Raw genomic sequence first — 16,152 nt, forward strand, 5'->3', positions numbered from 1 at the left:
GAACACAGCCCAGTGGCTCGGCGCTCCTCGCCCGGGTGATAAGCGCATCCGAGGTGTGTATAAGTTTCATGCCACTTTACCTGCTGCGGGGAGTTGACGACTCCCAGGTGATACCCATGGTGAAACGCCGAACCGACGGCCGAGGACAGCACGGCTAACACCAGCGTCAGCGTTAGCCCCTGAAAGGAACAAAAAAAGACACCACAAATTCACGGACAGAACGCTGATTAGACGGCGAAGTTAAATTTGCGTTTATTTCATTTGTTTTCTTTGTACGACGGTGTCGTCATTTGTATGATTGCGTAACGCTCGGCGTTGTCTCTCCCCTCCTCGGGGTATCTTAGTTACGCGCCAGCGCCCCGCGCCAAAACATGTTGTTTCCAAACAGGGCAAGTACGCAGCAGCGGAGGAGTTGCCGAACACCGCTATGACGGGAAGTGAGTTAACGGTGCGATAACGCCGTCTTGTAGCAGGAACACGGAGCGTTCTCGGAACTTTTCCAAAGTGGCTGACCCCCTCATACGGGCCGGAAGATTCGGCACCGAGCAAAGGGGAAACGGTTTTTTTTTTGTTTTTTTTTTCATTCGTTTCGTGCTTGTTTTTATTGTCATCTCTTCCATTTTGCGAAGGGTACGCTCGAGTGGAGTTTGACGAATAACGCTGCTTTTAAATGCGATAGCATTTCTCAGCAATCCCTGCCCCCTTTCGCATCTGTATATTGGTTTGTAAGCGAAGCAGGTGGGCATGCATTAGTTAAATACATACTCTAATTATGCGCACAAATGGTAATGTTACCGAGGAATGTGATATGATAAATTAGCTCCTGAACGGCAAATGCAGTTATCAATGCCATCGTTATATTTATGTTGATATAATTATATCTATATAACATCGGGTAAACATTTGAATTGCAGTAACGCTACAGCAAAAGTGTCCGGGTGGTCGCCAGAGGCCCATCTGTGATTTGAGTACAGTTAAAACAAAAATGCATGCTAATTTGTATTAAATGTAATGGTAGACTTCATGGACGTGGACGAAAAATCATCGTATAATTTCCACAGCAATTACTTAGCAGTTTAATAAAAAAAAAAGTTTATGCAGTACAATGAGATGCAAAATGCGATCTCAGTTGGACTACAATCTGGGCACCGATTTCGGCAACAATATTGTCAGCCTTGCCCCTATTTCTTCTCGAAACTGCACTCCTGATACTGGTCTTGTATTTCTTTTTACGTTTGTATTGAGGTATTTTTGAATTTAACTACTTAGAGTAGGCCGATCGGCTTTTTGGAGTATTCAAAAATCGTCAGTGCCCCCAGGCTCATCTAACCTATGGCAGATCATCGGGTGAATATTCGGATTAAACGCTTCCTTGAAGCTCCGGGCTTCTGCGAGGAAATTTCGCAGAAGGCAAACCCTGAATTCCAGAAATTACCACTTTGGAGGATATTTACTAAAATAAACAATATATTTGACCTTTTTAAGTTACAAAACTTTATCCTCTCTGTGATCTATTCGCATGCATGCACCACCGGAATCGCAGGTTACGTTCTGCTTTTTAGTCTGCTCTTCCTTCCTCTCTGTCTAAAATTTACACTGTGTTTATAAGTTTACTAAAAAAAACACGACTGTTGAATTATTTCATTTCGCGACTATTCCCTGTTAGCTCCTAAATCAATATAAATCCATATATTGACGAGTGAGAGTTTGAGCACTTCTGAAGAAAATAGAAAGCGGGGGAAGGGAGGGGGGCGGTTATTATGCCCACATTAAGTTAACATGATTGAAAAAAAAGGGAAAAGAAAAATGGCATTTTTAATAAAGCTGTTTCAAACTATGACTAATTATATTTCTAATAAAATTTATATATTTATATAAATTATTTCGTGAATACTATACAAGCGTCTAGCATTTCATAAGCAAAATCTACGATGAATCTTAAGCTACAAGTCTCCAAATGTGTCACCAAAACGTCAAAAATCCGATAGTTGGCATTTTCTTATTTGTAGCATCAAATATTCCAATTAAATTAATTTAAGTAAAAAAAATATGCCATGCGTCATACTATTTCAAGAAAAATTAGTGCGAGGTTATTCTCTTTCACCTATTCATAACAACCGAAAGAAGTGGGTACGAAAATCAGGCAGGCTAAATGTAGCATTTAACTTTGCTTAACTTTAAAAATTTTCGTGGAGAAAGTAAATTGTTCTAAAAAAATCTTAAAGAGTGGTTTTTCTCATTGCGAAAATGGGGCTATAATATTTTATTATCGCGTCAAAATACCCACCCTGACACGCCTGTTTGTTTTCAAATAGAACGACCCAGTGAATACTTACATATTTTAAATACCTCCTTCGGGAGTGTGCCCGCTTGCGGGACAAAAGAAGCCAAACACCTGGGGCCTCGCATCCACACTTCACAGGACATGACCACACCGGGTAACAAGGCACGTGCCAGGGAGACGCCACCCTCTCTATGGGAGTTCGCGCGCTCGACACGAGTGCACCGCCGAATGTGAAATTTCCCTTCCCATGTTCCCCTTTCCCCAATGAGGTCATGGCACCACACTTATAAAAATAACGTTAATCATCATGATAATCTTATTTTCATTTTATCGGAGAAAGCAAATTATATTTCGGCTTTGAAAGGACACTTAAGATATAGCCCAAATCTGCAGTCAACGTTCTCTATACTTTCTTTACTTTTATTACCATCATGTATAAAATTTATCGGAGAAAGAAATTGCATTTCGACTTTGAAAAGATAAGATATGGCCCGAATCTGCAGTCAACCTTATCAATTTCCTTTACTTTTACCACATATTCCTAGCGCGCGTTGTAGTCCATTTGGATGCGCAGTCGTTTCACGCTCGCCTGACTCTGCTTCAAGCGTGGTCAACGATAACGTTTTCGTTTCTTCCTTGCTCTTCTGGAACGTTCCGTACCTTCCGCGCAAGTATACCGGATGTTTCTGCTTAGCTTTCGAAAATTCCTAAAACTAGGGAGGTTGATTAAAAAAAACTGTTTTCTGTAACAAACTGCCAGTCACTGCAGAGACATCAGGGAATGCAAAGAAACATACAATTTATTAAAACCATTGCCTAAAGCTGACTAGTTCTTTATTATTGGTAAAAATAAACATATATTTTCAGTTCGAAACTTGCCTAAGCTTTTCTATGACGCTCACCTATTTTATAATTGGAAGTATATCTTAATTTCACCTAATTAAAAAGTTGATTAGTCAATTATACAGCATGAGCGAAATGGATTGAACGCAATTTGAACTGACCGCATAATAGACCCCTTTCGAAAGTCACGTGCCGATTATGAGAAGGCCGGAACCACTGCACAATGGCGGAACAACCGCATCGAGAAACGTTGAAGTCATTCCATAAGATAGCTTACGTCGGAGCGCAGCCAACACTACTAGCCGACGAGCCAATCAAAAAGCGTCAAAAGTGCAACGTCACTGCGCTCATCATTTTTTTTTCTTTGGGTATGTTTTTTCCAGTGTGCCGTGACGTTGAAATTTTAGTCCGCCATTGTGCAGGAGTTTCACAGCTGTCAAGAGGGGGCAGTATTTCGAAAGGGGTCTATTGAATTTCTTAACTTATCGCGCTGGGGTTTACTACAGAGGTGCCAGAAGTTGGTGGACGCATTCGCTAAAATTGTGGAAAAATTGGCTCACCTGAGTAAATTAAGAAAAATCAAAAACTATGTTTTCTCAATACTTTGCACGTACACTAAAAAAATATTATATGTTACTATGGCGCTTATTTGAGCCGAATGAAGAGAAGAATAGGTAAACCAAATCTATTTTCTTTCCATTCCACAAAGTTTTTAATGGGCCTTTTCCGGGGCTTCCACGGCGCATGGGCAGCAGTAGCAGACAGGAGTCCGCCATTTTTGGTGGCGTAGTGTGTCCGGCTCGGGACTGCTGGAGGCAGCGGTAGTCGCGCGTTTCCAAGTTCTCCGACATTCCCCAACTCTGTTTCGTTGTTGGCTGCAGCAACGACAGCAAACTTTGTCGCGGTTTAAGCTTCTTTGGGTTTCCTTCTACTAAGCTGCACCCGACGAAGCGGCAGCTCTTGATTCGGGCGATCCAGCGAAACAATGCTGACGGTGTGTAAATGCAGCCTCCAAAGCACTCCCGCGTTTGCAGTTGGCACTTCAAAAAAGGTTCATGTTTTTCTTCCTTTATTTTTTTTATTTTTTTTTTTTTTGGGGGGGGGGGGTTGTAAATACAAGTCAGCAGATTGGTTAGGTATGCTGTCGTGTCGCTTATGTGCCGCGCAGAGCGAGCGTCTCGGAGTTGGCGTTTCTGGGATGGTGCGTTTCACTGGCACACGTTTGTGTTTACTAATAAATTAATGTGACGAGCTCGCGTTGCTACGCAAACTGCCGGTATGCATTTTTGGTTGTTGTAAACATTGGAATCGCCCACAGCTTCCAAATATTGATAAAGCATCGAGGTAAAGTGCCTATGCTGCACAGTTTGTTGCTACGTGCACACCCAGAACGTGAAATTGGAGCTGCTCTTTCACTACCACGACCGCATCTGCTAGTCTTGTGGTTAAATAAGAGAAAGCAATCATCTTTATGTGTTGTCCTTAAGTATGTATTGAGTAAAAAAAAATTTTTGCTACATTCTCAACAGGCGCGAGACTAAAAAAAAAAGTACAGGTGTGGCCGATTTCGTGTTTCTCTAGGACCTAGTCCCACACAGCTGTAGGCTGAAGTGGGGTAACATTAATGACGAGGCTCGCTCAGAATTCGGCGGCTGCACGTATACATCTTAGATATTTATTAAACATGCGCTTTAGTGGTGCATTTGGCCTTGTGAAATTTCGAGTTGTTGCTTCCTTACGGTAAAAAAACGTGAGACCAACCAACTCGCCAGGGGCAGCGGCGGGCACTGAACGTGTCCGCCGTTGACCCGGCCAAGTTTGTTGGTCTCCTTTTTTATAGGAATGGAGCTACGCGTTGAAATTTCACCAATAAAGTATACCTTTGTTGGAAATTACATTTTTACGTGCAGGCACCAAGTTTTTCGGACGATTTTAAAGCAAGCCTTTACAATTATGAGAATACATCTTGTCATTTAAAAATTTCGAGCAGATTATACAAATAACTTGCAATTAAAAAAAAAATATTTTTCTAACTGTAACTTGGCTTCGAATATTATCTGAATTTATTGCCGGTACTGCATATAACATGAATCCTAGTTTAATGTACCGTTTGTACTTTCTCATTGGTCGAAGAGAGCTTCAACTATGCCGTCAGTCACAACGGGCGCCGCGGCAAAGTCTGTCGTCCCGTTCGGACGACGGGCTTCGCCGTCGTCCGAACATTCGGAAAAAATGTACAAACGGACGAAGTCATCCGTAGTTAACTCATTAATAGAAAACAAATCTGCTCGTCGATCCCGTTGGATAGAGTAAAACAAACGCTGAGTGAATCTACCGACCGCGTTCAGACAGCCAACATAGCTTGGAACGGGCAGAATCGGAAGCAAGGCAGGCCATCAAAAATGTTTCTCCTGCTTGCCGATAGATGGCGCCCAACATTCGCGGAAAAGGCCCATTGTAGTAAACGCCAGAATAGCCCACGACGAGTTTTTAATGATTTCAAGATAACAGATTTAGTGATAATATTTCCATACACAAACCCAGTTTATATTTTTTTTCTTTTGACTCCTGAGGTTTTATGCATTCATACTCTCAATTAATGAATGCACCAGCTTCGAGCACCTTTGTAGTGTATCCCAGCGCGATAAGCTGAGAAACCGATTTATGCAGTCCGTTTAAAGTGACTTCAATTTATTTCGCACGCGCTGTAGATAATTATTTTGCTATTTAGTGTCTTCGTAATCCCCCACGTCCGCCGTGGCTGTCTGTTCGTTCCCGGAATAAGTTTATCTTTTTATTTTTTTTTTATTTTTTATCAAACACCATATTTTCAGGGATGGTTGAAAGTCTTCGAAGAAATACCCGCGCTATATCGTTCACACTCAACAGGGGCAATAAAAAGCCAACTCTGCTGTCAATGCGCCAAATAAGACTTGTTATCGACCTCGTTTACGCGCTTGACCGTCACTACAAGTATCGGAGGCTTGTGAGCTTGCGCTGCGGGTGAGGACTGCTTAGTACCCGAAACGCAAGTTTGTATTGTCACTGTGGATAAAGACGATTGTCGCACTAGTAGTTGCGCTTGAGCCATGAGAGTGCTCTGTGGTTGAAGCGTTTCGATCGCCACGGATCCACAACCGCCACGACTCACTCAGTTAAAACAAAATAAACATGCATTTTTCTTAAGTTTTTTTATGGTTTGGTCTGCTCGGCATTTATTACAATATAATCCTAAAAGCTAATTTACAAAAGCTAATTTTATTATATATGTAAGGTAATCCCAAACTTCAGTTGTTAAGCTTTCGCCTAAAATAAAAATGGGAAATATTTGTACTCGAAATAAAAACTATGAACTTTTTCAAGCATATTCATTCAAAATTAAAAAAAAAACTACAGTACAACGGCATTACTCTTACCGCCACTGAGTATTCTACTTTTTCGCCCTGTTTTTTTTTTTGAGAAAGCTATAGCGTCGGCATTTAATAAAATAAATAAAATTATCTGAGTCTTACAAAACCTTATGGCTGATATTAACCGACCCACAAAATGCGTATATGCACGACGAAATTTCTAAAGAGGAAGCCTTCTGCATAATTTAAACCACACAAAAAGATTCTGGGTAACAAGAGCCGTCCAAATGAGATTGAGAGGATGTCTGAAGTCGAAGACAGAGTGCTCGGCGGCAATTTATCTTTCCTATCTCTCCGAGCACGACTTCAGACTTTGAGACCTGATTGTGTGACGATAGAACGCGATGTGTTTCGAGAGGCACCTCCGCACGTGACATCCACGCCACAAACGTATGCGCACTAAGGGAGTTCCAAGCAGTTTCTCCAAGGTCATTGAAGTCCGCCGTCAAAGAGAAGGCATATACCACGCTTCATCTATGAAAATCGATGAATTTGTTTGATATAACCGCTTTGATCCCAGGTGGGTTTTTGGCACCAAGAAAGAATGCAACTAAGATTTAAAAAAATTAATATACGGACATAAAGTAGACGGAAACATGAGCTGATCTTTGTTTACTCAAAAGTGACGCGAACCTTATCACAGGCCCGCTCTTTCTCTCCATGGGTAGAGATCTTTTCTTCTCTCCTTCTCCCGGCAGACGACGCCATATTTGATCGAGGTCGCGCAACATCTCTTATACTCCATGTCACTAGTTGCGTGCAGTACAGGCCAAGGCAACGCCAGGTGAGGAGAGAAAGCTCGAACACAAAGAAGGCTTGGAACGAGGAGAGAACCTTATCTCTCGAACGTTCCTATTGCTCTCTCTCTCCCCTCGTCCTCCGTTGTCCTCTCCTCACGTCACGCCTTCCTATACTTCGTTTCATCCTACAATAAACTAAAGCACATTGCTACAGGCCGCCGGGTCCAATCACGAGCCTGTTAAGTGCCGCTCACATACTTGCAACCGAGTTGGACCGAGAAGGACAAGACCAGTTTTAAGCCTCTTGCGAAGGCGTAGGACCGGATGCGCTGCTGCGGAGCAGGTCCTACGCCATCGCAAGAGGCTTAGGAACCGGTCTTTTTTTCTCGATCCTACTCGGTTGCAAGCGTGTGAACGGCGCTTTAAAAACCACGTGGTATATTTGCTCCTTTGCAAAATTGTGCAGTATCGCGATAGTATTTCAGAAATACTTTTAGTGTTTATATTTCTGAATCGGGAAACAATTTTTAACCACAATCTGCATTGCAGTATGGGAATACATTTTTGGTGCATTTCCTTGTATCGAAATACAATCCCGGGCCAATGTGTTTTGTTACATTATTCAAAAAATCAGTGACCACCATGCGAAAACTCAAAGGACTGCTTTCTTTTTTCTTTCTTCTTTCGTGCTTCAGAGGGGTAGAAGGTACAGTGAACGGGACCTTGAGGCTATGTTATCAAGCAGAACAAGATTTTTTTATTTTTTTTGCAAATTTTATGACCTAGACATTGATGACTCTCACCCCTTTTTTCCGAAAATATTCTTCTGAAGTGCTTCAGTTTGGTATTTATTTTTGTAAAATCAAAACGTTGAAGGCACTGTGGGTACGAGCTTTACAACAGTACATTGCTCTCCCAGCCCCATTTACCAGGGCGAGCAAAACGTTCTCTCCTTTAGATCATCAGATAAAACAACGTCCTTGTCCTGTGCTCTTCTCTCGTCGTCTTCGTCTTTTTGCGCGCTGTTTTCCAGTTTCAGAAGTCATGAACCAACTCGCTTGCATCGCCACCTTAAAACGTCCTTTCATTCCAAGGCGACGTCTTCAAGTGACCTCAAAAATAGGTAGCGAGATGGGGCTCGAGGATGACCTTTCGGGGATATTTGGGTAGACATAAAACGAATTTAGAGGTTCTTGTGACAATGCTTCGAGGGTGTGCAATATATCTAAAGGTGAACTGCAGTGCATTATGGATGGAAAGTATTTCTAACCTACTGAAGACTCGCTTTAGTTCCCACAGCTTTATGTTAAAAGCAAAATTACAATTCTATACGAAAATAAATTCAGGCTCGAGCACGCCCAAGTTCAACTTCAACCTTTACCTCACGGTCAGTATGCGCTTTTGTTTTCACTGGAGGACTTCTTTTCTCTTTAGAAGTAGAAACCCTGTCAACGAAGCCTACCTATCTTCACCTCCAAGCGCGATCTGCATATCTGACTAAAACAAAAACAAAAAAATATTTGCATGGTTTAAAACTTTTTACAGTGTGAAAACTGTCTTCATTCGTTTTAATATGAGACCATGTTCGCTGACACTTGTGGAACACTTAATCTCGGTCGCTAAAATTACTATTTGCCCAAGGCTGCAGCGGCTGATCACCGAGCTATTTAAAAAGCTACTAAAGTTACCATAGGAGAAGATAAAATATGTGGAACAAAGTTGTTTCATTTCTGTTTGACAGATAGTGAGTGACCTTTGGCTGGTTATAAAAAAGTTCACATCACATAAAGTTTTTTTTTATGTTTGTGAGTATTAGTACGTATTACTTATCAAATGTATTTCTGATAGCGTATCGCGAAACTTTTGTACGGATATATTTCAGTATCAGTACTTTAGCAGTCTTCGTCATGTACCCCAGAATCTTTATTTTCAAACAGATTTTACAGTATAGCTCAACCCTGCTCCGTCGTACGTATCACAGTGCGCCAAGACGCGTCATGCGGAGGCGAGTTTTTTGTTTGCTTATCGAGCACCCGCGGCGGCTCCGTTTGCTTGCTACTACTAAAGGGATTAAATACAGTCTTCAAACGATGGGGCGAAGAGAACCCAGGATTAGAACCAGTGGCCATTAAGAAATGAAGATGAGTCGGATCGAGTGTTCGACACAAGAGCGTATGTACGGGCAACGTGAGGAAGTGAGATACGGGTCCGGGTACTTTACGTACACAAATATTGGATTAGATGGTTATGGCTAAGGCGAAACAACTTTATGTCGGTGTTGCCTGCGCGCCCTCCAACGCCTTCAAAAAGTTGAAATGTTACAAAATATGGCTTAAATGTTTATGAAGCTAACTGACATGTACCTTTACTTCACCAATATAAAATAGCGCGCTATCACAAGAGAGAACCATATCAGTAAGATTGGTGCTCTTCGTACTCTGCGTATCGGAATTTCTTTCTCGCCCTCTTTAGCAATGCGGATGCAAGCTTTTCTGACGTAGTGCTCCGTTAGCCAGCCTTCGGGCCCTGTAGACCATCGTAGGGTGAGACGCGGAGTATAGTGCTCTCCCTTTCACTTTTCGCCTGAGGTTGCCTTCGGCTGCACTGCACACTAGTGGTACGAAGTATAGCTAAAAAGGCCGTAAGTTTTAATAATCAACGTCACCCTAAAGAGGCAAACGACACGAGTACTGCGTCAGCGTTCCGCGATGACTCGTTTTAACGTAGTCAGTGACGCCACTAGCGTCAGCGGAATGCATGACACACCACTCATTTCAGCGTTCGGTTATTATTTGGGGGTGAGGATGTTGGCAAGGTGCACATCGAAGTACACTGGTTCACGTTAGTTTCATTAGAAAGAAGCTTTAGTCGTCTCCACTACGTTTTAACGTGTTTTGTGTGCACCTAATTGTAAATTCCTCACACTTCAGAAAAGAACCAGTCGGCAGCATATTTTATACGCGCCATAACAACTAACTTTGAGACCTCATCATGGGATCTATGTGCACGATATAGCGTTAGTCAAGAACATCTTGAAAGTGCTTTGGTATCTAACACTGAGTGGGTATTTTTCTTGAATAACAAATACAATCAAGGCACCATGTTTTAAAAGGACACTAATAGTGTCGATAAGAAACGCAAATATTTTAAGGACAGACAAAACAAACATATTTTATCGTCGTTTGGTATTTATTTCAAAGTGTGTTCAGAGAAGGAAAACACATAAAAAGAGATGTTGACTCCCCTGCATATTTTCCTATTAAAATGCCATAAAATATAAACATTGCGTATCATCGCGGCGGTTTAATCTGTTTAACGTTATTAAAATTTTGCTGCCAGAAGAGGCATGGATTCTGTCTCTTTTGTTTGATCCACGCCCCCCGCTCGTTCCGCGTGCAACATTTAGGAAAAGCAGTGGTCTGCGTTCGTACATTTTAAATCTGCTTAAATCAGCATAGGGATTCCCAGTTATGATCAAACAATTCAACAACACAATAGAGAGTTTGCACATTACAGCTGCCTCGCTGTTTTTGTGTGCAATCTTTCTTTTTGGACCAAGAATCTATCGCCTTTTCACGTCGTGTAATCTCTTAGACACATTTGTAATGTAATCTAGACTTCTTCATTGGGAAAGATTGTACCTCCAGTTTTAAATCGAAGAATAAGAACATTTTTCTCCCCCAAGCTCCAGTTTGTGTCATTGACGCTCACACGAGCAACTTTCGAGAAAATCAAATAGTTCATTGTGCACAGGAACTAGAAACTTCGAATGGGCGATTTATTTTCTTCATAATGACGGGATGATTGCCAAGTGTTTACAAAATGTATTAGGGGCGAGCCGAATGTTACACATCAGCTGCCTTTTGATATAAAGCTGGAAAATCAAGAGCGTATAAATTATTTCTTCAAAACATCCAAAATATTTAATATTTAAATACAAAACAATTTTCTTGAAGTGAAAATTCGGGTTCAGGTTTATGTGATTCCTACGACACAATTCAGACTATATTTGCAAAATACAAAACAAATCGTAAAAAAAGACCGCATCTTCACGTGGTGAATGATGTTGATTGGGGCGAAGCTCTGGTGGTGCTTGTCTGCGTAGACCCTGAGCCGCAGCATGCCGAGCCTTTCGTTCGTTTTCATTCATGTCAGAAAGAGTATGTGTGGTATGGAAGGTGGTTATATACGCATTTGAGCAATGGACCGCACCGTGACATGGATGAAAACGAACGAAAGGCTCGGCATGCTGCGGCTCAGCGTCTACCCAGACAAGCACCACCAGAGCTTCGCCCCAATCAACATCATTCACCACGTGGAGATCCGGTTGTTTATTTTTTGCCCTACACGAGCACGGGAGGACGTGCTCACGTGCTCGTGAGCACGTGAGCGTGTGAGCTTACGAGCAGGAGCGCGTGCACCCGACGGCGGACGGACATACGAACATGGCTAGCCCCTAAGGAGCTTCGCCCCTAAAAAAACTAAGTACCTAGTGTTTAATATTAAATATACTAAGCTGGCTGAGAGGCTGCTTAAGAAGCTTGAGTGCGCGCATTTTTCTTAAGTCAGCAGTTTCGTGAAAGAAAACGCGCCTCTTCAAACAAAACTGAAACAGGAAAATGTGCAATTTGACGATTTTAGTTTTATAAGCATTTGAAAACCCCTCATTCTTAAACACGCCCGTTTTTACTACTAATCCGCTGATATTTGCCGTTTCGATGTCTAGCTGGCTTTCTTGCCTGTATACTTTTTGTCGCATCAAAATACACATTTCCTATCGTGCCGGATTTCAGGGTCTTCACAGAAGGAGGATCCAAAACTTTCCTGCGGCGACCAAACGTCGTGAAGAAAAACGAACTTTTGATTATCCTAAACAACATGCATGTTTTCTTATGTTTCTTTTTGTATTATTTTATTTTTTATTACAAACTTGCTTCGAATCATCAAATATCAGGAAAGGAGTCATGCTTGCAAATCTTCAAGCTCTTTATGTTTGAAAGCCTTTTGAAAAACCACAAATTTCGAACGCGTTGACTGTTGGCGGGAAAATGCAGCCAATAAAACCGCTTCCGAGGCTTAGTTGCCTATTGGCTGCTGACTCTAATGCAATCACTGCTAAGAGCAAACCGAAACCTCGATGTTCAAACTAAGCTTGGTTTTGGGGGGCAAAAAAATTAATTGTTGCACGCACCTTAAGTTTTTAGTGCAGTGGCTCATTTAGTGGCGTTTAATAATACCTAGCGATGTCAATTGAAATTATAATTAACTATTGCTAGTAATTCAGAGTTAGCCGGAATGCTTAACACTCATTTTCCCCAAACGCTTTGCTCCTCTCTGAAGAGGCCCTTTGGCAGTGACCATTACGTCATCAACCTTTCGTCTGTTCGGCGCCTAGTTTTCTCCGAAACATGTTGGCCCGCGAACCATGAAACGGCCTAAATAACCGATACCCCTAGGGTGCTCCAATGCATCCTAATGGCACTCCAAACATTCAGCTATTTTTTAACACAAAGTGGCCGCCGCGGGGTTTCCATTAAGACAAAACAAGCAAAAAGCTGCATCAATATCTAGATCCACAACTAAATGAATAGATACATGCGCTGAATAATCCACACAAAAGAAACGCCTCACGCAGGTCAAACGCTCAGCAATATCCTTTCACGTTAACTATCGCGTTGAAGTGATGCCACATTACGTATATATAAAATATTCCGGTTTCTATTACGTGAAGTTTTATAATTGATTGCGCAAACACGACGTAAATACCGGCCTTATGTGTCGCTTCCGTTTCATAGTTTTAGATTTGATTAGCTCAAAGTGTCCCCTCACTCAATGGATCGACTCACGCAGCAGTAGGCGTAGAACATGTTCGACGACCCGTTTATGTCACTCCGCCGCTCGGCGTTGCTATTTTCTTGTCAGCGAGGTTAGTCTTGATATTCCGTAAGCACTGACACCGCTAAAGTAGAACACTCAGTAAAAATTTTCTTTTCAAGCGCACAAATCATGCATAGAGGCCGAAGGTAGTGCCGCTCCCAAAACATATTCATTGTCTAACCCAGAAAAATTGCGAACTACACTATTTTCTCATAATTAATGCGCTTGTGCTATTTAGATTAATGGTTAATCAGTCTTAGAAACAAGACCTCCTAAGCTATAATACACACCTTCATTGTTACAAACGATATTGATGAGCCCTCAACAAATATTGTGTGTTTTTTTTGTTGTTGTTTTTTTCAGGTAAACACACTCTTGAAAGTGTAAAGATGGCCTACGTACGGTACGTAAACACGAAACAGTGTGCGCAAGTGGACCACGTACGGCGAAAGGAACACTCAGAAACGTCTACCAAGACGAACCATATCGGAGACAAACGACAAACTCAACGTCAACAGTCAAAGCCCATATTTTAATTTCAAACGCGTATGTAACAATCCGGGAGCAAATTGTGTGCGAAGAAAAGGGAGCATAGAAGCGCCGCATATGCAGAGTTTCGTTTTTTCGGTAAATACCGATAAACCCCAAAATTTTGCTCCTCAGCCGGTTCCATCAAAATTTGAGAGAAAAAAAGAGCGAAATAGAATTGTCCTTAAATAATAAAAATAGAAACATGTTTGGCTGGAAGACAGCTTTGTAAAGCTTAATTTTATGTTGATCCAGAACACAGGACCAGTGAACTGTCCGCGAGGCTTCTTCTTGCTTTGGAACCCCATATGTTATCTCGTTGCTCTATATTTTATTGCGTTTATTTTTATTTTTTTTTTTTTGGGGGGGACAGGGATTGTTTTTTTTTTAGGAATTCGGGTAATGGAAGTTGAGGATACCCCATGCCAGTGTCCTATTTTCTTCAATGTAAATATTGATGAACTTCAAATGTTCGTCCGTCCGCAAAAATTGTTACCGAAATACACAAAACTTTGTGAAAATATAAATTCCGAAGACTGAGTCGGTGCAGTTCTTTCTGTCTCTTAAATGCTCCAATATCCAAAGTCAGAAAGTCAAAAAGATCCAGGATACTTCAGAATGTCTGGGTGGAATGCCGAGTCAGCGGCCGTGAGAAAAGACTTGTCCAGTCTCCTTTTTAATGTCAGGCAATTATGAAAAAGACCCCCCCCCCCCCACACACACACACACACACACCACCACCACATGTTTTTTTATCATCCCTAGCAGTTCAGAACGACGGGTTAATATCGCTGCTCGCCTGGGTAACGACAGAAACCAATATGAGTGTGCTAGTCTGTCCCGGTTCGCTCTTCATTTGGGCCTCTACTAAAATAACCAGCTATTGATTTTTTTATATAATTGTGAAACAGAGATTTTAAATATTTATCGTAAACATTGCTCCTGGTTGATTTTTTTTTCTGCGTCTCCTCGATTGGTTTTATGTGGATGTTATCTTTTTTTATTTATTTAGAGAAGATTCATGAATTTAGGAATATTACAAATTGTATCTCCAATAAACGCCGATCTTGTTTAAGTGAGAATTCGAGAGTTTTCAGCACAGATAAATGTTACAACTGTGATTTAAAAAAAAAAAAAAAAAGGTCTGAGAATTTTATTTAACCGTAACACAGAAAACACGTAACCTTCGAATTTTAGCATTATTTGAGGCCCATTACGTAAAAAACGCCACCTCTAAAATAGCCTAAAGCTTTTGAGCGAAATGAACTAAACGTAAAGGTAAGAAAAGCCAAAGTCACATATTATTTATTATTTCCGTGCATTGCCAAATTATCGATGCATTAATACCTTCTTAACAAAGTAGAAACCAGCGATAATAAATGCCTGGTTATTTATATTTATTTGCTTGGCAGAAAGGTGCTGTTTGATGATACCTTTAATATAGTTTACATTTCAGCTTAAGGTTACGGGCATCTTTCATTGTACTCTTTCTGCACCAATAATTTAGGTTTACAGGAAAGCATAATTCACCACCACACTGCCAATGCAACGTATAACTTTTCATTTTTATTTATTTTCAAATATATCATGCACTCAAAAAGGCCACTGGTCTGCTCAGTGGTCGGCCGGAGGATAAGAAGGCTTATCTTAAACTTAAATAAACGTTTACGTGTCCTATTTCAGAGAAAATATTGATTGTTCCCAAGTTTGCTCAACTTCTACTAAAACATTACTATTGTATACTGTAACAGGCGAGATACCTGGTTGCGTAAAAACACTTGTAAATCTGACTGAAACCAGGAACAAAAACTAAATCGTAGGGCAAATATATCGGGAAAAGGGCAGATATAATCTTGTTTTGTGTTGTTTTTGAGCTTCTAAATAATAAATTGTGCTAAAATGTTATTACTATTGGAAATCAAACGCTGCCTGAAGTTACTGTACAAAACTACGAAACTAAAAGATGGCTGCAAATCTTCAAGTCGGTCAACTGTGGGACATTCAGAAACTTGAACACGGATTATCATTTTAGCCTGAAACAGCCCTAACACACCCATCGCGAAAAAGTTCCTCACTGTTATCCAAGCGGAGCTCTTCGTGTTAAATTTTTTTTTGCTTCTAATTATTTGTTCACGCAAAGCTACAAAATATTTCCATGCGTTACATTTTCAAGGCAACATGAAACGAAATGAAAAAAGTTTACAGAACTGGCAAACGTTTAATAACTCCAGCATAACAACACAACAGTAATAATGCAATCACTGTAATGTCCATATAAAATATTTTCCGGCTCTTTTGTCAATTATTGCGTGCGTTGTACTGATGCCGAACGCATCTCAAAGGTGTCTGAATTAAAGCTCCTTTTTACAGCAAATCGACTCCTCTCGCGTTCGGGCACAAGTAACTAGTAAATCGTCTTTTTTTTTTTTTAAGGACTGCTTACTTGATTTATTTTCTTCTTTGTAATCCT

The 16,152-nt window shown here is 41.0% G+C and overlaps 1 protein-coding gene across 1 annotated transcript in view; it reads right to left on the reverse strand.

The window, feature by feature from the left end:
• Nucleotides 1-16,152, reverse strand: part of LOC8028232 (solute carrier family 2, facilitated glucose transporter member 1) — an 82,958-nt gene that overhangs the window by 64,789 nt on the left and 2,017 nt on the right. Inside the window, exon 2 of the mRNA XM_002410676.5 lies at nt 81-179. Coding sequence (XP_002410721.3) covers nt 81-179 — 99 coding nt within the window. The remainder of the gene's footprint in view (nt 1-80; nt 180-16,152) is intronic.

Source organism: Ixodes scapularis, unplaced genomic scaffold (genome assembly GCF_016920785.2).
Source record: "Ixodes scapularis isolate PalLabHiFi unplaced genomic scaffold, ASM1692078v2 PGA_scaffold1__304_contigs__length_218370807, whole genome shotgun sequence".
NCBI lineage: Eukaryota > Metazoa > Arthropoda > Arachnida > Ixodida > Ixodidae > Ixodes > Ixodes scapularis.